Source organism: Ranitomeya variabilis, chromosome 6, assembly GCF_051348905.1.
Source record: "Ranitomeya variabilis isolate aRanVar5 chromosome 6, aRanVar5.hap1, whole genome shotgun sequence".
Lineage (NCBI taxonomy): Eukaryota > Metazoa > Chordata > Amphibia > Anura > Dendrobatidae > Ranitomeya > Ranitomeya variabilis.
In genome coordinates this window covers 312,913,193-312,934,976 of record NC_135237.1, presented here as the reverse complement: position 1 = coordinate 312,934,976, position 21,784 = coordinate 312,913,193, and the positions used below count along the sequence as shown (strand labels likewise).

Below are 21,784 nucleotides of genomic sequence, written 5' to 3'. Positions count from 1 at the left end.
AGGAAAACGCATTACCTGCCGAATACAATTGTTAAAGCCAAAATAATCATGAAGCTGTTCGAGCAATTAAGTCTTAAACCGAGGAAATGAATTGCTCTTCCTTCCTGCTAGTGCAAATAAATGGCTTCTTGGGAGATAATTTTATGGTGCTTCTGAATTTAGACTATTTAATTAATAGTACATTATTCTCCCCTAACATAGTCATTTCTCAAAATATAAGAGATGTATTAATGCAGGAAAGGCATTTTTATTGTCCTTTTGTGAAGGCGGTAAACACAGGGGAAAGGTCTCGCTTCCCCCTAATAATCATGCAATTACGTAGAGCGGTGCCACTTTTGTTGTGTTTCCGAGGCTGACACGAAGCTCATCTATACATGATTTACACACTCGCTGAGTTATTGCAGGCAGTGATTATTTAGTGCTTCTCTATGGAATTCACTGACAAGTCTTATTGCCGAGACTGAAGCGTAACTGTAATTAGTGTGCTCGGATCTTTGCTCAGCATTAAGGTCGCCATCTACGGCAACTCAGCCCAAACCACCTAACCACATCACCTGCATGAAGGTGTCCTAACTTTCCTCTGATCATAGGCATCTTGTGAAGAAGGACGCATTTCCACTACCCCATTCAAAGCCCATACATGCTTGACCAAGCTGAGCGTGCATGTATACAGAGGGGGTCTAGGAGGAATAGCTGCAGTCAATCACCAGAATCAGAACTAGAGTGGTAGGCATTGGTAAAAAGAGTATTGTTTCTGTTGTCATTTAATAACATTCTAAGCTTTCAAAATGTTCATGCCCAGATGGATGAACAATCTAACATGGCCGTAAACATTAGATAGCTGTCAGCTAAATGTTCATTCTGACCATGGCTATTGCTTCCAGCCCCCTGCACATGCACGCTCAGCTTGTCTAAGCATTCATGTGTTATCAGTTGGGAAAGAGTAATAAGCTCCTGTGAGAAGGATTGAACATGTTGAAATCCAGTATGCCTGATCCTTAAAGGGATTTTCCCATCTCCAAGATCCTATCCCAGTATGTAGTAGGTGTAATTATAATATTAGCAAGTACCTCCAATTTGTAATGTAGTATAGTTTTTCTGATTCACTATGACTCTTTCCTCATGTGCAGGCATTGCAGGACCTTCTGTATCCATGGTTACGACCACTAGCTAACTAGCTGTCACTATATCCGTGGTCATAACCATGGATACCTAAGGTCCTGAAAAGCCTGCAGATGAGGAAAGAGACATAGTGAATCGGAAAAACTATACTATATTTCTAATTGGAGGTATTTGCTAATATTCTTACACCTACTAGTTATTGGGATAGGATCTTGGACATGGTAACACCCCTTTAAGAGAGATGGAGACATGAATACACATTAGACGGTTGGCTCTCCTTCTGAAGTCAGCTGGTTTTGCTAAATTCTTGTGTATATACAGTATGTAGGCCTTTAAAAATGGAAATGAATGATAAAAGCAGACGGCAGCGCTTCCCCATAATGTTTGACAATCTGCACATCTTCTGCATGTTTCTGAAGCAATTAATCTTACAAAATATTGCAGCGAATACACAGGCTAATTTTCATCTAATTGCTCCCATATGGGCTGTCAAACACTGAGGGTGTGGACCTGATATTACCTGTCTCCTGCTGTAGACAAGGCAGAAGGGGGAGGCTACTAATGCCAAAAAGTGTCCTACAGCCATATACAAGATGTGAGAAGGAAGAGGGATATTGCTTTCTCTTGGACAGAGCAGATTATGATCGGAGCAGAGGAGAAGATATTAGAGGTATTGTTGCATTTTAATGTTTCTTTAAAATCTTTCTTCCCATTGATTTCAGTATAAGACCAATGAGTCATGGCTAGTCATATATAAGTAAGGGTGATTTTATGGCAACGTCAATAAATAATCTTTCTACTTATTGAGGGACTTCCGTAGTTCTTTCAGGCTTCATCTAATATCACCGTCCATTTAACCTAGGCATCCATGTTTCTAAGTATGAATTTCTATATAATTTCTTTAGATCTGTAAAGCATAATGTAGCATGTAACAATACTTTGGAAAAGGCTTCATATTTAACACCAACCACACTATCGGCGACCCATCTATCATGTGCTGCTATTACACGCTAGTTAAACATCTGTCTGCAGTGGTTCACCTGTATACACGGGGTCCCAGTGGTTAGTCCTGTTCCCGCCATACTTCAAAGCATATTTAGGTTAATTAGCCTTTTAGAAATTAGCACATGTAGGAATATATCTTAAAAAGATAAATGAGCTCATGTGCTTCATTGAGAACAAGTGCTGATATGAATAAATTATGTGTACATCCCTGTGGTATATGTGAGCACTCTGTACAGTTAACATCGGGTAATCAAATATACTCTAAGGGTGGGCTTATCCTAGCAGGTGGAGGCTTCTAACCGATCGGCTTCATGTCTACCCATTGGCGCTCTACTTGTCTGTCTAGTTGGCCGACTCTACTTCCCATGTGTACAGAGTGACCTTCTAGCTTAAAAATCATTTTACCTGGCAAACAAGCGTTTCGCTCCTTTGTCAGGTGAGCAGCAGGATGTTTACACTGTACGATTATCGGACCAATGATGGGCCACTGTAAATGCAACCTCAGTCGTGCTCTGGCTTAGCTAGAGAGCTGGCAGTAGAACTGTAGAATACTATGCTGGCACTTTTGGGAGTTTTAAGCAATTTGTTATCATGCCGGAGTGCCATATTTTGTATAGGCCGGTACATTTACCTAAAAATGCACTCTCCATTCACATAATATCAGTTCTTTAAGATTTCTCCAGTCCAGATGAAAAACAGCACATACTATCATAGTTCTTCCCTGTGAAAGCATAGATCAGGAGCGAGTGCCTGAAGGATCAAAGCTACAACTCTGCACATGACATTATCGACCAATCACATGTCCTAATCTTGCCAGTGAAAGAAAGATAATTAATGTGGACAGACCATAAATGGCAGCCAAAAGGATGCGAGAAAGACCCAAGCAATCTGGACAGAAGCTAAGAGTGTAAAAGTAAATAGTTACATAGGAAGAAATACAGCCAGACACGACTTGCTCTGCTGGTCACATAATCCTAAGAAAATAAAGCCACATTGATCTGTTTGGATAGGACTAAGTGTGGGTAAAAACTGAAATACTGTCTGAAGGAAGAAGAAACGCTGCCTATTATGTCATTGTTGGGAAACAACAAAGGTATTGACTGCATTCAAGGGCATGATAAACTCTGCACGCCATAAACAATGTCATGGAAAGAAATCAACATTCAACGAGCCTCTAGTTATGTAAAGTTCTGTGATGAGGCAGGCAGAGCAGGAAACTTCTCTTTTGATCAATTCTTTCATTCTCATTATATTCAGTCCCGATTATTTGTAATTAAAGTCAACCTCCTCTATGTATTGCATATTATTGTGTGTTATTGCACATATCTCTCCTTGTAGACCAGAAGCAAGCAACTCATGGACGGAAATCAATCAATACGTCTGAATACAGAAAGTGTCAACTGAAATTCTGCAATCAGATAGCAAATCTTAGAATGCATCTGACTGACGCTAATGGGAAATGCAAACACAGTATAAGAAACAGCGCCACTCTTGTGCACAGGCAGGACTTAGTATTACAGTTCTTGTCATGATGAGAGTCTGTTTTCTGAGATGCCTTTCCTTAGTACTGAATATAACTCCAACTAATATGAAATAATTCCTTTACATAAGTGAATAAAGCCATTCTTGTAGAAAGGCTATAAAAAGAAATACATGAAATGTATGAAAGACGAACTTTATGTAGTAAGAATTATGGGTGTAGATCTGTCCATAATGAAACTTTAGAATCCTGTTTGCATTTATATAATGGATGTGTTTCATCTCTGTTTGTAAAATACCTGCAAATAATTGTACCGAAGCTGAAGTATAGAAAAAGACATCCTGGGTGACAGGCGGCTATACAAAAAGACATCGCAATATTCAACTGTAGCATGCACACGACAGTAATCAATGGTGAGGCTGAGAGCTTTCCGCATCGCCATAGTCAATAAACATTTCACAAGACAATGAGTGCGGCTCTCTTCTCACAATACTTACTGTGTTATTATCTGCCACGTGAACTTACAGTTTGGGAGAAACGCTGATTGCCTTACATTAGGAGTGATGGAAGATACACAAGATATGTGCCCTTGACAGATAAGAGGAACGTTTTCGCTAACACTCTACCTTTCCAAGTTTACTCAGTATAAAAGTTTTGCAGAGGCATTGTACTCCGCTGTAAGTACTCTACCAGAACGATATGTTTGTCGGGGGTAACCTAACTCCAATATCTAGCGTTCACTTGTATGAAGAACATTGTATGATGAATATAGGATGGCCTGTTTGCCTGGCAATGCACTTGACCCCAAATCACTGGCATTTTCATTTTCTGCATACATCATATACATGTAATGAGATTCTGATATAGATCATAATATAGCAACAATATATGAACTGAGCTCAATATACCCACATGGTCAAAATTGTTGGTCCCTCTTGTTTAAAGACAGAAAAACCCACAATGGTCACAGAAATAACTTGAATCTGACAAAAGTAATAATAAATAAAAGATCTATGAAAATGAGCAAATGAAAGTCAGACATTGCTTTTCAACCATGGTTCCGCAGAATTAAAAAAAAAATAAAACTCATGAAATAGGTCTGGACAGAAATGATGGTACCTCGGAAAATAATGTGACAAAAGGGACATGTTAAATCAAGGTGTGTCCACTAACCAGCATCACAGGTGTGTACAATCTTGGAATAAGTGAGTGGGCCTGTATATAGGGCTACAGATACTCACTGTGCTGTTTGGTGACATGGTGTGTATCACACTCAACATGGGCCAGAGGAAGGGAAGGAAAGAGTTGTCTCAGGAGATTAGAAAGAAAATTATAGACAAACATGTTAAAGGTAAAAGTAATAAGAACATCTCCAAGCAGCTTGTTGTTCCTGTGACTGCAGTTGCACACATTATTCAGAAATTTAAGATCCATGGGACGGTAGCCAACCTCCATGGATGTGGCCGCAGGAGGAAAATTGATGACAAATCAAAGAGACGGATAATACAAACGCTAACAAAGAGCCCAGAAAAACTTCTAAACAGATTAAAGGTGAACTTCAAGCTCAAGGAACACCAGTGTCAGATCGCACCATGCTTCGTTGTATGAGCCAAAGTGGATTTCATGAGAGATGACCAAGGAGAACACCATTGTTAAAAAAAAATCATAAAAAAGCCAGACTGGAATTTGCCAAACTACATGTTGACAAGCCACAAAGCTTCTGGAAGAATGTCCTATGGACAGATGAGACAAAATTTGAACTTTTTGGCAAGGCACATCAGCTCTATGTTCACAGACAGAAAAATGAAGCATATCAAGAAAAGAACACTGTCCCTACTGTGAAACATGGAGGAGGCTGCTTTGCTGCATCTGGCACAGGGTATCTACAGTAGAAGCTGTGCAGGGTACAATGAAATCTCAAGATTATAAAGGGATTCTAGAGAGAAATGTGCTGCCCAGTGTCAGAAAGCTTGATCTCAGTCGCAGGTCACGGGTCTTGCAACAGGATAATGACCCAAAACACACAGCTAAAAACACCCAAGAATGGCTACCAGGAAAACATTGTACTATTCTGAAGTGGCCTTCTATGAGCCCTGACTTAAATCCTATTGAGCATCTTTGGAAAGAGCTGAAACATGCCATCTGGAAAAGGCAACCTTTAAACCATGAGACAACTGGAGCAGTTTGTTCTTGAGGAGTGGGCCAAAATACCTGTAGAGAGGTGCAGAAGTCTCATTTACAGTTACAGGAATCGTTTGATTGCAGTGATTGCCTCAAAAGGTTATGCAACAAAATATTAAATTAAGGGTACCATCATTTTTGTCCAGACCTATTTCATGAGTTTTACTTTTTTAAAATTCTGCAGAAGCATGGCTGAAAAGCAATGTTAACTTTCATTTGTTCATTTTCATAGATTTTTTATTTATTATTACTTTTGTCAGATTCAAGTTATTTCTGTTACCATTGTGGGTTTTTCTGTCATTAAACGAGAGGTACCAACAATTTTGACCACGTGTGTATGTATTTAAGAAAAGGTGGCAAGTTTTGGTGGCAGTGGTCCCCCTATGATACACTGATCACATCTTGTCTGGCTGCAGGGATCTCCAGGGATTGTTTTCAATTTGAGTTCAATTTACCTATAGTGTGACCCCAAGGATCGGAAGAATTACACATTTCCTGTTGAAATCAATAGATATGAATGTGCCTTCTACAACTTCACTTTTCCACATATAGATTATTTCAGAATATTTATAAATCAGTTCTGTAAACACCATTACTTACCAAGCATGCCATACTACTAGGCGATATTTTTTGCTCTCTTTTGAAGTACCATTACTTACCAAGTAGTATAATTATGCAGAGGAGGATGGCAATCAGAGCTCCTGTGCTCAAACCAGTGGGATGGCTCAGAGCTTCAGCGGTACAAGACTGCATGTTACCCTTGTGGTCACAGGCACAAACACGAATGGTAAGAGTGCCAGTGCTACTCTGAATAGGAAACCCATAATCTGAAATAACCACTGGCAGTAAGTATGTGTTCATCTCATGGCGGCTATATCCGTTTCTCCGCGTATAGATGCCAGCTGTGTTATCTGAAATCCAAAATGAACATTATGAAAAAATCAGGGAATTTACATACACAAAAACATAAACAGCTGCAATATACACAGCTATCTAAACACACACCTACGTATGCACACTTACACACACATACACACTTATACATGCACACTTGCATACACACTGTAGCGTGGCTAAAGGGTGTCTAATCGACGGGAGATATGTGTCGCATAGATGGCTTGCCGCTGTGATGTAACCATAGCTACCTATATGTCTGTCAGGACCTGTGGTGATGTCAGACCACATGGCTAATCATGTGATGGGTTACTGGGTGTGGTTAGCTCTATATAAGACAGGCTAATGCTTAACACAGGAGATATGTGTGGAGCTGCTAGCCTCCAGAGTGTGTTAAAGTTCCAGGTCTGAGCCTGAAAGACTGGACACTTTGTTTTTCCTTTTCCTGAACTAAAGGCTATTTGTTTGCTGTTATTTTGCCACGTGGTTTATGATGTAATAAACCTATGAACTTTTAAAGGAACGTGCCTCCTGAAGTGTCAGCCATCGCACCTGAGTGAGTGAAATCTCTACAATTGGTGGCAGACGTGCGGGCAGCGTTCCCAGCGGAGACGAAAAGTCTGTTATTGAATGTCCTGGATCAAGTCTGTTGTAAGCCAGCCGGGGAAAATGGAGAAACTGCTGAAACACTTGGTCCAGTTGCAGTCACAGCAGCAAGAGGCTAACAGGCTGTTGGTGCAGCAGATACAACAGAGCCAGCAGGAGCAACGGCAGCAGATGCAACAGAACCAGCAGGAGCAACGGCAGCAGATGCAGCTACTGGCAACTGCCATCCAGGGCAAGATGAGTGCCCCAACCCCAGGTTTGGCTGATGACACCCACGTCCGGAAGACGGTAAGACACGCATTGCAGAAAATGACCCCCGGGGATGATGTTGAGGTCTTCCTGACGGTGTTTGAGAGGGTCGCTGAGAGGGAAAAACTCCCGCCAGAGCAGTGGGCAGAGGTCCTGGCGCCATACCTGACGGGAGAACCCCAGAAGGTGTACTATGATTTGACCTTGCAGAATGCCAAAGAGTATCACAAATTGAAAGCCGAGGTTCTAGCACGTTTGGGGGTGACACTGACTGTTAGGGCACAGCGAGTTCACTCCTGGGCTTATCACCGGGACAAACCGCCTCGCTCCCAAATGTTTTACCTGTTGCACCTGGTCCAGAAATGGCTGCAGCCAGAGTCCTCTACGCCTGCACAGATGGTAGAACGAGTGATGATGGATCGGTTTGGGCATTCCCTCCCGAGGTCCATACAGACTTGGGTTGCTCAGGGTGATCCCCAGAATGCCGACGAACTGATCGGACTGGTCGAGAGATACCAAGGGTTGGAAGGCTCCTCCGGGAGACAACCCATGCCGTACTGGGGGTCCCAGAAGGGAGCGGAGTCCCAAAAAGGGGTGGTGCGTCCAAGGTCACAAAGGGCGGGGGAGGTGGTGCCCAAGATCCCTACGGGTGATATTATTTGTTGGAGGTGCAACGGGCCAGGACATATAGCTGCCCGTTGTTCCCAGACCACTGAGCAGATGGACTGCAGCATGGGACGCCGTTGTTCATACTATGCGTATCCAGCCTGCAGTGTGAACTCACCGCCCAACGAGGGACCTCAAGCGTGTCCCGTAAAGGTGAACGGTCGAGCAGTAACAGCACTGTTAGACTCGGGGAGCCTACTGACCCTGGTGAGGGCCACTTTTCCTCTCCACCTGCTCCCGGGAAAGAAGGTCGGAGTGCGGTGCATCCATGGTGATGCAAAGGACTACCCTGTGGCTAGGGTGGACATTGAAACGGCATGTGGCACTGAGTCCCACATAGTCGGCGTCGTGCAGGACTTGTTGCACCCTATAATTATTGGCCGGGATTTCTGTTTGTTTTGGGATTTGTGGGGAAAAGGTTCTGAGCTCCCTAGCAAGAGTAGGGAACCAGTGAACCCTGGAAGGGTGTCACCACACCCAGAGACAGACAGGTTTCCTTTTTGTGTGCTGGTTGGGGATGAGGAGGAAGTGTCCCCTGCATCTGACACTATTGAGTTAGAGGTAACTGGTGAAAATTTTGGGACTGCCCAACATAGGGACCCCACTCTGAGGGAAGCCTTTAATAATGTCACAGTTATTGACGGGGTGGTACAGGAGCCGGGGGCAGACACAAGGTTTCCCCATTTTCTGATGAGTGGGGAGTTGTTGTACTGTTGTACCGGGTCACGAAAATAAGGGAGGAGTTGGTAGAGCAGTTGGTAGTGCCGGGTCCATATAGACGGAAGGTGTTGGACATGGCCCATTCACACATCTTGGGTGGACACCTAGGGGTGGAAAAAACGCAGGAACGGGTTGTGCAGAGATTCTATTGGCCTGGGTGTCACCGAGAAATAGTGAACTATTGCAGGTCCTGCCCTACATGTAAGCTAACTGCTCCCACTCCTCATTTCCGGAACCCCCTTGTGCCACTGCCCATTATTGAGGTACCGTTCGAGAGAATTGCCATGGACTTGGTTGGTCCCTTAGTTAAATCAGCCCGGGGCCATCAGTATATATTAGTCATCCTGGACTATGCCACACGCTATCCTGAGGCAATTCCCTTGAGAAATTCTTCCTCGAAGAGTATAGCCCGCGAGTTGGTCCATGTCTTTTCCCGGACACATCTGCCGAAAGAGATCCTGACTGACCAGGGGACACCTTTCATGAGCAAGGTGATGAGGGAGTTATGCAAAGCCCTGAAAATCTCCCAGTTGAGGACCTCGGTGTACCATCCCCAGTCAGATGGTCTTGTTGAGAGATTTAACAAGACACTGAAGAGCATGCTGAGAAAAGCTATAGAGAAAGACGGTAGAGACTGGGATTGTCTCTTACCCTATCTGATGTTTTCCATTCGTGAAGTTCCACAGGCCTCCACAGGGTTCTCACCGTTTGAGCTTCTATATGGCCGACATCCGCGAGGACTCCTGGATGTAGCCAAGGAAACCTGGGAAGCCGAAGCCACGCCCCACAGAAGCGTCATTGAGCATGTGGCCCTGATGCAGCAGAGGATTGCAAAGGTGATGCCTATCGTGAAAGAACACCTCCTCCAGGCACAAGAAGCTCAGGCCAGAATCTACAACCGGTCTGCAAGAGTGAGGCAGTTCAATCCGGGAGACCGAGTTCTTGTGTTAGTTCCGACGGTGGAAAGCAAGTTCTTGGCCAAATGGCAAGGGCCATATGAGGTTTTCGAGAAACTTGGTGAAGTAAATTATAAAATTCACCAACCAGGAAGACGGAAACCATTCCAAGTATACCATGTCAATCTCATCAAGCCGTGGCAAGATAGAGAGCCGACAGTAACTCCATCGTTGTTAAGCAACCCAGAAGGTGAGGTTGGAGCGGTTACTATAGCGGAGACGCTGTCGAAGACCCAGAAACAACAGTGCCGGGAGTTACTCCAGAAAAACAGGGACCTGTTTTCAGAGTTGCCAGGACACACGAAGGTCATAGCGCACAAGGTCCTAACAGAGCCACATGTGCGGGTGAACGCGAAGCCCTATCGTATTCCTGAGGCTCGTCGAGAAGTTATCTCCAAGGAAGTGGAGCGTATGTTGAAGCTTGGAGTCATTGAGGAATCCAAGAGCGGTTGGTCGAGCCCAATTGTCCTGGTCCCAAAACCTGATGGAGAGTGGAGGTTTTGCAACGACTATCGGAAGTTGAATGAGGTCTCCAAGTTTGACGCTTATCCCATGCCCCGCGTTGATGAGCTCATCGAAAGGCTTGGACCTGCCAGGTACATAACCACCTTGGATTTGACGAAGGGGTATTGGCAGATCCCCATGGCACAGGAAGCCAAGGAGAAGACAGAATTTTCTACACCAGATGGATGTTTCCAGTATGTCCGGATGCCGTTTGGCCTACAGGGAGCTCCGGCGACCTTCCAGAGGGCTATGGATAGAATCATTGCACCCCATAAGGCATACGCTGCTGCGTACCTGGATGATATCATCATCTTTAGCCCGGACTGGGAGAGTCATCTGGAAAAGGTCCAAGCGGTGTTTGATGCTATAAGAGAGGCCGGATTTACAATAAACCCAAAGAAGTGTGCCTTGGGTAAAGAAGAAGCTAAGTACCTTGGATACATAGTGGGTCGTGGAGAAATAAAACCCCAAATCAGTAAAGTGGAGGCAATTCAAACATGGCCAAAACCAGTTTCCAAGAAGCAAGTTAAAGTCTTCCTGGGAATCGTGGGATATTACAGGAGGTTCATCCCAAACTTCGCCACAATGGCTGCGCCTCTGACTGACCTGCTAAAAGGGACAAAATCAGTAATGGTTAAGTGGTCCGAAGAAACAGAGTCAGCCTTCCAAGAAATGAAAGAGGCTTTGTGTAAGCAACCCGTTCTGATGGCCCCAAACTTCAAAAAAGAGTTTATTCTTCAGACAGATGCCTCAGATGTCGGGGTGGGAGCAGTCCTTTCCCAGGAGCTACATGGGGAGGAGCATCCTGTCCTCTATCTGAGTAGGAAGTTGTCCTCGTCTGAAAAGAACTACTCAGTTGTTGAGAAGGAGTGCTTGGCCATAAAATGGGCGGTGGACACATTACGGTACTATCTGCTGGGACGTAAATTTAGATTGATATCCGACCATGCCCCACTTAGGTGGATGAGGGAAATGAAGGGTAGAAATGCTAGGGTCACCCGTTGGTTCTTAGCCCTGCAGGACTTCTGTTTCCATGTGGAACATAGGGCCGGAAAGCTGCACGGTAATGCTGATGCCCTGTCAAGAATCCCTTGTCTAGTGGGGGAAAGTGCCAAGCCCCACGGCTTTAGGCAAAGGGGGGAGGTATGTAGCGTGGCTAAAGGGTGTCTAATCGACGGGAGATATGTGTCGCATAGATGGCTTGCCGCTGTGATGTAACCATAGCTACCTATATGTCTGTCAGGACCTGTGGTGGTGTCAGACCACATGGCTAATCATGTGATGGGTTACTGGGTGTGGTTAGCTCTATATAAGACAGGCTAATGCTTAACACAGGAGATATGTGTGGAGCTGCTAGCCTCCAGAGTGTGTTAAAGTTCCAGGTCTGAGCCTGAAAGACTGGACACTTTGTTTTTCCTTTTCCTGAACTAAAGGCTATTTGTTTGCTGTTATTTTGCCCCGTGGTTTATGATGTAATAAACCTATGAACTTTTAAAGGAACGTGCCTCCTGAAGTGTCAGCCATCGCACCTGAGTGAGTGAAATCTCTACAACACCTATACATGCACGCTTGCACACACACACCTATACATGCACACCTATACATGCACACATGGACACACACATACACACCTATACATGCACACTTGCATACACACCTATACATGCACACCTATACATGCACATCTGCACACACACATACACACTTATACATGCACACCTACCCGCACATTATTAAGTATAGTTACCTCTGTTGTCCTTGACTGTGAAGTTTGTACTGTGTGCTGCTGGATTAGCTACTTCATATGAAAACTGAAGTCCACTATACGAATCATCCTTGTCAATAGCACTTACAGTATGTATTATCTGTAGGGAATTGGAATTGAAATGTTATAGGTGAATATAAAATAAAGAACAGGGAGTTCTCTGAGACAATGCATAATAGAGTTATAATCCACTGGTAATAATACAGCTTTTATATTCTGTTACTATTCAATCACAATACATTGACTTCATGGGACAAGGATAGAATGTTTACTTATGCCTAAGCCATAAATAAAGCTGATCATATACATTAATAATGTTGGCTAATGTTGGTGAGACTAGCAGACCATAGAGAACAATGTATATGGGGCCTACTGACTTTCTAACCCTAGAGCGTGAAGAGGACTCCATACATATTGTCCCCTAACTATTGAAAACAATTTATATTGGGTCTAATGACTCTTACACCATAAAAAAACATTGTGTATAGGGTCTCCTGACTCTCCAATCATAGAAAACAATGTGTGTAGGGCCTCTCGACTCTCCAATCATTGAAAATAATGTGTATAAGGCCTCCTGACTCACCAACCATAGAGAACAATGTATATGGGGCCTCCTGACTTTTCAACCACAGAGAACAATGTATATGGAGCCTCCTGACTCTTCAAACATAAAGAACAATGTGTATGGGATCTACTGACTCTCCAACTATAGAAAACATTGTGTATGGAGCCTCTTGACACTCCATCAACAGAGAACAATGTGGATTGGACCTCCTGATTCTTTAACCATAGAGGTCAATGTGTATGGGGCCACCTGACTTTTTAACAAATGAGAACAATGTGTATGGGGCCTCCTGACTTTCCAATCATAGAGAACAATAAGTTTTGGGCCCCATACTCTGTAACCATAGAGAACAATGAGTATGGGGCATCCATACTCTCCAACCATAAAGAACAATAAGTGTGAGGATTCTTGACTCTCCTCCAACATATTGTCAGGAAAAAAAGGAATGGGTATGTTGAATTTTAACATAAGATTCTATTGTTCCAAAGTTAGCTAAACCATCACCATAGGTGTCCCAAGAAAACTTAGTGGCGAGTAAAAGTGGACACATCTGTAAGTGCCTTTATTCACATTTTTGTAACATAGTAAGTGGGCTTCAATATAAAATATCTTATATTCCTTCAAATATGTGAATCTGAACTAGTCTACAAACATATAGTAGCTTAGTTAACGATTAACTGTCACAAGTGTGTCACGTCCTCCTGGGAGATCTGGGGTGATGCCATCATTACGTATTGCGAATCTCAGGTCTTCCATTTAGTCGGTGTGTTTTGTTTCTCATATTAAATGGACTTTGTTTCCTTTGGCCCTGAGGAGGTTAACATAACTTTGTATGCTGGTTAGAGACATGCTGCTCCATCTCACAGCTGCTCCTGACCTGCTCATTTTCGATCTCTATGAAAACTAGTCAGACCCTCTCATTCCCGCCTGTGAAAGTTTACTTTCTGGCTTGCCGGAGTTGGTGTGCTGACGTTGGAGTTTGTAGTTGCTGCTAGAGATTTCTGTATGCTCTTTTTGGATATATGCTTTCTAGTAAGCTTTCTATAGTAAGGTTGGAGACTCAGGCCTCTCTACCTTCAAGAGTACCTCTTGGACAGGAATAGTTAGGGTACCAGTTCCAGGGATAATTTGAGGCCCATCTTCCTAACTGAAGACCGTCACAGCTTGACATTAACGTATTATGCGTTATCCATTACATATAAATTTATTTCGTAAATCTCCTGTGGTGCACATTATGACTTGTGCATGCCTCTAATTTACCGCTTAATTTACCAATTAACTTGCAGTTATTCATAGGTAGAATAATGTAAAAGGTACTATAGAATTAACTTGTCAGGTGACTAGACTGTAACTGGCAGAAGAATACCAACTAGTTTGTGAGTATTAGAATAGTGATTGTATCTATCAATCTAATGTACCAATGTATCTAGCTATGTGTCTGTATAGAGTATTTATACATCTAAGTAGCAAAAATGGAGGCAGCATATCCTTCCAATAAAACTTGGAAAAATATTTGTTTGTTTTCTTTTATCTATCTATCTATCTATCTATCTATCTATCTATCTATCTATCTATCTATCTATCTATCTATCTATCTATCTATCTAGTAAATAAATGAAAGCATGTTCTAATATACTAATATACGGTAAGCATGAGTACATCAAAGATGTTAATTGACCAAATAACATTAGTCTGCTCACCTGCAAGTAAAGGAATACCTAGCCCTGCACTGTACTAATATAGGATAAATCTCAGGTAGGCCTGCCATGTCATTTTCTTCTATTACAGTAATTAATGTAATTGTCACTCATCATCATCATAATTTACAGTTCTTCAGAGCTATGTCAATGTTGACAGTACAGGTGCTTTTTCAAATATATAGTTGCTCATCTTTTAATTCATGTCTAACACTTAGTTGAAAATATGTTTGTCTTTCTTAATTAAGACAAGAACTAAACAAAAAAATCGTTGAAAAAATGTTAACAGTGTAACTTCTTTTGGACTTTTAGACCTAATTTTTATCTTATGGGTGAACATGTATGACTAGTACTGTAGAAGCAAACACAGAAATTGTTAATGGATAGTTTGGTGTTGGACACTAGATGCCCACCTCCAATATTCTAGAGATCCAAATAGATACATGTCAAAATAAAAATGTAGTAGCACGGTCCTCAGTAAGTGGTGCAATGTATTGTAGGACAACCCTTTTAATATTCAAACAAAAATGGAGGCATCATCCAAGGATTCAAGTGAAAACTATGGTGCTTATTTACTTATATACAGGGTGGGCCATTTATATGGATACACCTAAATAAAATGGGAATGCTTGGTGATATCAACTTCCTGGTTGTGGCACACCAGTATATGGGAGGGGGAAAACTTTTCGAGATGGGTGGTGACCATGGCGGCCATTTTGAAGTCGGCCATTTTGGATCCAACTTTATTTTTCAATGGGAAGAGGGTCATGTGACACATCAAACGTATTGAGATTTTCACAAGAAAAACAATGGTGTGCTTGGTTTTAACGTAACTTTATTCTTTCATGAGCTGCCAGGCGTTCGCGTGTGTCCGCTACTTAAGGCAAGGAATATTAACTGCTCTCCACTCCCATAGGCATGGAATGCAGTGAATATTCATTCCCTTTAGTAGTGGCACACGTGAATGCCCGGCAGCTGCAGGAAACCGGTGGCTACGGCTAACACATTACCCGCTATTAAAGAGCAATGAATATTCACTGCTCTATGCATGTAGTCCCGGCGTGGGTGAGTGTTCCGACAGCTGTCCTTCGGCTTGTAAGCAGCACATGACATCCCTGCCATGTGCTGTTTACAAGCATAAATCAGCTGCTGGCATCGGAACAAGATGCTGCAAGAGAGCGCAGGGAAGGTAAGCATAACTGATTTTTTATTTTTTATGTTTTTCTGATTAGGGCCATGCATACCAGGACAGAGATGGGGGCCCTGCATACCAGGATAGTAATGAGGGGGACCATGCCTACCATGCTAGCGATGGGGGGACAAGCCTACCATGCTAGGGATGAGGGGGCCATGTATGCCAGGATAAGGATGAGGTGGCCACGCATACCAGGATAGGGATGAGGGTGACACGCAAATCTGGAGAGGGATGGGGGGGCATGCTTTGCAGGGTGGGATGAGGGGGCCAAGCATACCAGGATAGGGATGAGGGGGACCATATATACCAGGATAGGAGATATTAAGTACAGAATTGACCACAATTTTTGCTTCAATTTTTTTTTCTAATTGCCTCATCTAAAACCTAGGTGCATCTTATTGTCAGAAAAATACTGTACCTCTTTTTAAAAGGACCAAAAGTAATTGGACAGATATTTGAATTTGGAAGCTGTAACTGTGAGCCTACAACAAGCAGTCAAAGGAGTTCTCAATAGAAGAAAACCAGACCCTCATTAGGATGAAAAAAGAAGAAATCCACTAGAGAGATAGCAGAAATATTAGGAGTGCCCAAATCAACAGTTTGGTACATTCTGCAAAAAATAGAGCTCACTGGTGAGCTTGGGAAAAAAACATTCACAACATCCACCCAAGTGAAGAACACTCTCAAGGAAGTGGGTGTTTCAGTATCCAAGTCTACCAAATAGAGAAGACTTCATGCTAGCAAATGCAGAGGGTTCACCACAAGGTGCAAACTATAAATTAGACTTAAAATAGAAAGGCCAGATTAGACTTTGCCAAAAAACATCTAAAGAAGCAAGCACAGTTCTGGAAAAGCATTGTTTGGACAGATGAATTTAAGATCAATCTGTATCAGAATGAAGCAAAGAAGAAAGAATGGAGAAGGCTTGATATGGCTAATGATCCAAAACACACCACATCCTTTGCAAACATGGTGGAGGCTGTGTGATGGTATACGCATGCATGGCTTCCAATGGCATTGGGTCACTAGTGGTTATTGATTATGTGACTGCAGACAGAAGCAGCTGGATGAATTCTGAAGTGTACAGGACTATACTTTCTGCTCAGATTCAACCAAATGCAGCACGGTTGATTGGACAGTGCTTCACAAAACAGATGGACAATGACCAAAAATATACTGCAAGAGCAACCCAGGAGTTTTTTAAGGCAAAGAAGTGGCATATTCTGCAATGGCTGAGTCAATCACCAGATCACAGCCCCATCGACCATGCATTTCACATGCTTAAGACAAAACTTAAGGCAGAAATACCCACAGACAAGCAACAACTGAAATCAGCTGCAGTAATAGCTGTGCAAAGAATCACAACGGAGGAAACCCAGCGTTTAGTGACATCCATGGCTTCTAGACTAGAGGCAGTCACTGCCCACAAAGGATTTTCTACAAAGTGTTACAAATGAACATTTTATTTATGATAAAGTTAATTTGTCCAATTACTTTTGAGCCCCTGAAATGATGAGGCTTTGTAGAAAACTGGTTACAATTCCTACAAATTTAGTTAATCCTGAAGGTCTACACTTCAATTGCGTCTTGGTTGTTTCAGTTTAAATACAAAATAGTGGCGTGCAGAGTCCAAATCACAAATTCCTTCACCGTCCAAATATTTTGTGACCTAGCTGTATATCATATTATATTGTAATCTCTAACTATATGTTTTGTGTCTTGAGAATGCGCCATGACTCATCAATAGTCCTTTGCTTTTCATGGAAGGGGAGGAGAGTATAGAGGGGACAACTTGGGCTTTTGCTATGGGACCTCTTTGTACACCCCAGAGTACTTTACCACTTTCATGGAACTAAACTGTCATACCAGGAACAGCCCAAGAATGGAGATATTTCTTTAAAGAACTGAGAATCCTATCTTGCAGTATCCAATTTAAAGCCCGTAAATGCTTGGATGTAATATAGAAATCATGGTTTTACAGGTGCTCAGTATGAAAGTCTTGGCATACAGTACACCTAATTTCCATATACAAGATGAAATATTGTAGTAGTGAAACATCATATTATGTCACTTCATTTTGCCAGTGAGATTGGCACATAGCTAGTTTACGGACACAACTGGGCTGATGACCACTCGTAGTTCCAAAATGCCATCGATTCAGAAACATTGTTCCATCTATACCATTTTACATGCAAATGAGCTGAAAGTAGAGCTATTATACACACCTGTTCTGCCTTTGCATTTTCACAAACAAAGATCTCATACAGCATGGCAAACTCTGGGGCATTGTCATTCACATCCAGAACCTTAATGAACACAGGAACGCGGCTACTTTCTTTAGGATTACCTGTAATAAGAAGATAAGAGAACTGGGTACATTGGCTGTTGGAGGGCTAAAATTTGCAGAGATCAGAGGCAGCTGTTAAATGCCTAATTTTTGGAAACAGCTTTTTTTCACTGTGTCTGCGAGTCTTTGGATCTGACAATCAAAAGCCTAATTAGAAGAACACAAGCTGTGTGTCGCCAATTTTCTAGCCACCTTCTCAAGCAGAAAATTGTAGCCACTTAGTAAATGTAGCATGACACTTTTGTTATAAAATTGAATGGAATAAAATACATGTACCCTAAAACTGGCAAATGCAGCCCTATTAAAAAAGCAAAAGACACATTTTCCTTTTCTTCATATACTGTTCAGTAGTAATATTGGCCATAAATAATGTAAGTACATAATAAAATGTTTAAAAGGGTTTATGAGATTAGAAGAAAGGGTCTATTTTATTTTCCGAAGTCAGTGCCACTCCTGTTCATGAGTCTGGTATTGCAGCTCAGCTTCACTTAATGGTTCGGGCAAAATCAGCTACAGTCCACGTACATGAAACCATGTAGAAAAATAACTTTTCTGCTAATTTCATATACTGATAATTTTTTTTAAAATGACAAATGGTCTCATAAGTGCCAGAAACATCTTAAAGCATACAGATATCTCATTGAACTAAACCGTAATCGTTAGAAAGGGTTTTTTTCCTTTTTCTTCGCAATAAGTTGCAAATTAATTTCCTTACTCCAGAACTCTTACTCCAGTTCCTGAAAGGAGCAAGATTCTTTGTGTTGTGATTGGAGGTGCAAGCCACTTGTTAGATGCTACTCATTCAATAATGAGTCAGGAGTGTCTGACTACAACACGCCTCCTCATCAAGACTGGCGTCATAAGTCTTGATGAAGCAGAGCCTATGTTTTTATGACATGTTGAAAATGTAAAGACCATAAAAAATCATGAATATAGCTTTATATCTGTCAGGAAAACTAAGCAAAGTAATCTCAAATGCCAAAATCCCCTTAATACAAACCTTTGCTTTTTAAAGGGAATCTGTCACCCCAAAAATCGTATATGAGAAAAGGCCACTGGCATCAGGGGCTTATCTACAGCATTCTGTAATGCTGTAGATAAGCCCCCGATTTAACCTGAAAGGTAAGAAAAACAGGTTATATTATACTCACCCAGGGGCGGTCCCGCTGCGGTCTGGTCCGATGGGCGTCGGGATCCGGCGCCTCCTATCTTCATACGATCACGTCCTCTTCTTGTCTTCTTGCCGAGGCCCCGGCGCAGGCATACTTTATCTGCCCTGTTGAGGGTAGAGCAAAGTACTGCAGTGCGCAGGTGCCGGGAAAGGTCAGAGAGGCTATAATTAACTTTAACCCCTTTACCCCCAAGGGTGGTTTGCACGTTAATGACCAGGCCAAGTTTTACAATTCTGACCACTGTCCCTTTATGAGGTTATATATCTGAAATGCTTCAACGGATCTCGGTGATTCTGACACTGTTTTCTCGTCATATATTGTACTTCATGATAGTGGTAATTTCTTGATATTACCTGCGTCTATTTGTGAAAAAAACAGAAATTTGGCGAAAATTTCGCAATTTTCCAACTTTGAATTTTTATGCCATTAAATCATAGAGATACACGAAATACTTAATAAGTAACATTTCCCACATGTCTACTTTACATCAGCACAATTTTGGAACCAAATTTTTTTTTTGTTAGGGAGTTATAAGGGTTAAAAGTTGACCAGCAATTTCTCATTTTTACAACACCATTTTTTTTTAGGGACCACATCTCATTTGAAGTCATTTTGAGGAGTCTATATGATAGAAAATAACCAAGTGTGACACCATTCTAAAAACACCCCTCGAGGTGCTCAAAACCACATTCAAGAAGTTTATTAACCCTTCAGGTGTTTCACAGGAATTTTTGGAATGTTTAAATAAAAATGAACATTTAAATTTTTTTAACAAAAAATTTACTTCAGCTCCAATTTGTTTTATTTTACCAAGGCTAACAGTAGAAAATGGACCCCAAAAGTTGTTGTACAATTTGTCCTGAGTACGCCGATACCCCATATGTGGGGGTAAACCACTGTTTGCGCGCATGGCAGAGCTCGGAAGCGAAGGAGCGCCATTTGACTTTTCAATGCAAAATTGACTCGAATTGAGATGGGACGCCATGTTGCGTTTGGAGAACCCATAATGTGCCGAAGCATTGAAACCCCCCACAAGTGACACCATTTTGGAAAGTAGACCCCCTAAGGAACTTATCTAGATGTGTGGTGAGCACTTTGACCGATTAAGTGCTTCACAGAAGTTTATAATGCAGAGCCGTAAAAAAAAATAATCATATTTTTTCACAAAAATGATCTTTTCGCCCCCAATATTTTATTTTCCCAAGGGTAAGAGAAGACATTAGACCCCAAAAGTTGTTGTACAATTTGTCCTGAGTACGCTGATACCCCATATGTGGGGGTAAACCACTGTTTGGGTGAATGGGAGAGCTCGGAAGGGAAGGAGCGCCGTTTGACTTTTCAATGCAAAATTGACAGAAATTGAGATGGGACGCCATGTTGCGTTTGGAGAGCCACTGATGTGCCTAAAAATTGAAACCCCCCACAAGTGACACCATTTTGGGAAGTAGACCCCCTAAGGAACTTATCTAGATGTGTGGTGAGCACTTTGACCCACCAAGTGCTTCACAGAAGTTTATAATGCAGAGCCATAAAAATAAAAAATCATATTTTTTCACAAAAATGATCTTTTTTCGCCCCCAATTTTTTATTTTCCCAAGGGTAAGAGAAGAAATTGGACCCCAAAAGTTGTTGTACAATTTGTCCTGAGTACGCTGATACCCCATATGTGGGGGTAAACCACTGTTTGGGCGCATGGCAGAGCTCGGAAGGGAAGGAGCGCCATATAACTTTTCAATGCAAAATTGACTGGAATTGAGATGGGACGCCATGATGCGTTTGGAGAGCCACTGATGTGCCTAAACATTGAAACCCCCCGAAAGTGACACCATTTTGGAAAGTAGACCCCCTAAGGAACTCATCTAGATGTGTTGTGAGAGCTTTGAACCCCCAAGTGTTTCACTACAGTTTATAACGCAGAGCCGTGAAAATAAAAATTCTTTTTTTTCCCCACAAAAAATATTTTTTAGCCCCCAGTTATGTATTTTCCCAGGAGTAACAGGAGAAATTGGACCCCAAATGTTGTTGTCCAATTTGTCCTGAGTAAGCTGATACCCAATATGTGGGGGGAACCACCGTTTGAGCGCATGGCAGAGCTCGGAAGGGAAGGAGCGCCATTTGGAATGCAGACTTAGATGGAATGGTCTGCAGGCGTCACATTGCATTTGCAGAGCCCCTAATGTACCTAAACAGCAGAAACCCCCCACAAGTGACCCCATATTGGAAACTAGACCCCCCAAGGAACTTATCTAGATGTGTTGTGAGAACTTTGAACCCCAAAGTGTTTCACTACAGTTTATAACGCAGAACCGTGAAAATAAAAAATCATATTTTTCCACAAAAATTATTTTTTAGCCCCCAGTTTTGTATTTTTCCAAGGGTAACAGTTGAAATTGGACCCCAAAAGTTGGTTTTCAATTTGTCCTGAGTACGCTGATACCCCATATGTGGGGGGGAACCACCGTTTGAGCGCATGGCAGAGCTCGGAAGGAGCGTCATTTGGAATGCAGACTTAGATGGATTGATCTGCAGGCGTCACATTGCGTTTGTAGAGCCGCTAATGTACCTAAACAGTAGAAATCCCCCACAAGTGGCCCCATATTGGAAACTAGACCCCCCAAGGAACTTATCTAGATGTGTTGTGAGAAGTTTGAACCCAAGTG

The 21,784-nt window shown here is 42.3% G+C and overlaps 1 protein-coding gene across 5 annotated transcripts in view; it reads right to left on the bottom strand.

Annotated features, from left to right (window-relative positions):
- The window catches only part of LOC143782357 (cadherin-6-like), a 428,058-nt gene that overhangs the window by 14,038 nt on the left and 392,236 nt on the right, over window positions 1-21,784 (bottom strand). For all 5 annotated transcript variants that reach the window (XM_077269722.1, XM_077269721.1, XM_077269720.1 and 2 more), the window contains 3 exons: window positions 17,831-17,952; window positions 12,131-12,248; window positions 6,448-6,699 (listed from right to left, as the gene is read on the bottom strand). In XM_077269722.1, the coding sequence (XP_077125837.1) occupies window positions 6,448-6,699; window positions 12,131-12,248; window positions 17,831-17,952 (492 nt within the window). The remainder of the gene's footprint in view (window positions 1-6,447; window positions 6,700-12,130; window positions 12,249-17,830; window positions 17,953-21,784) is intronic.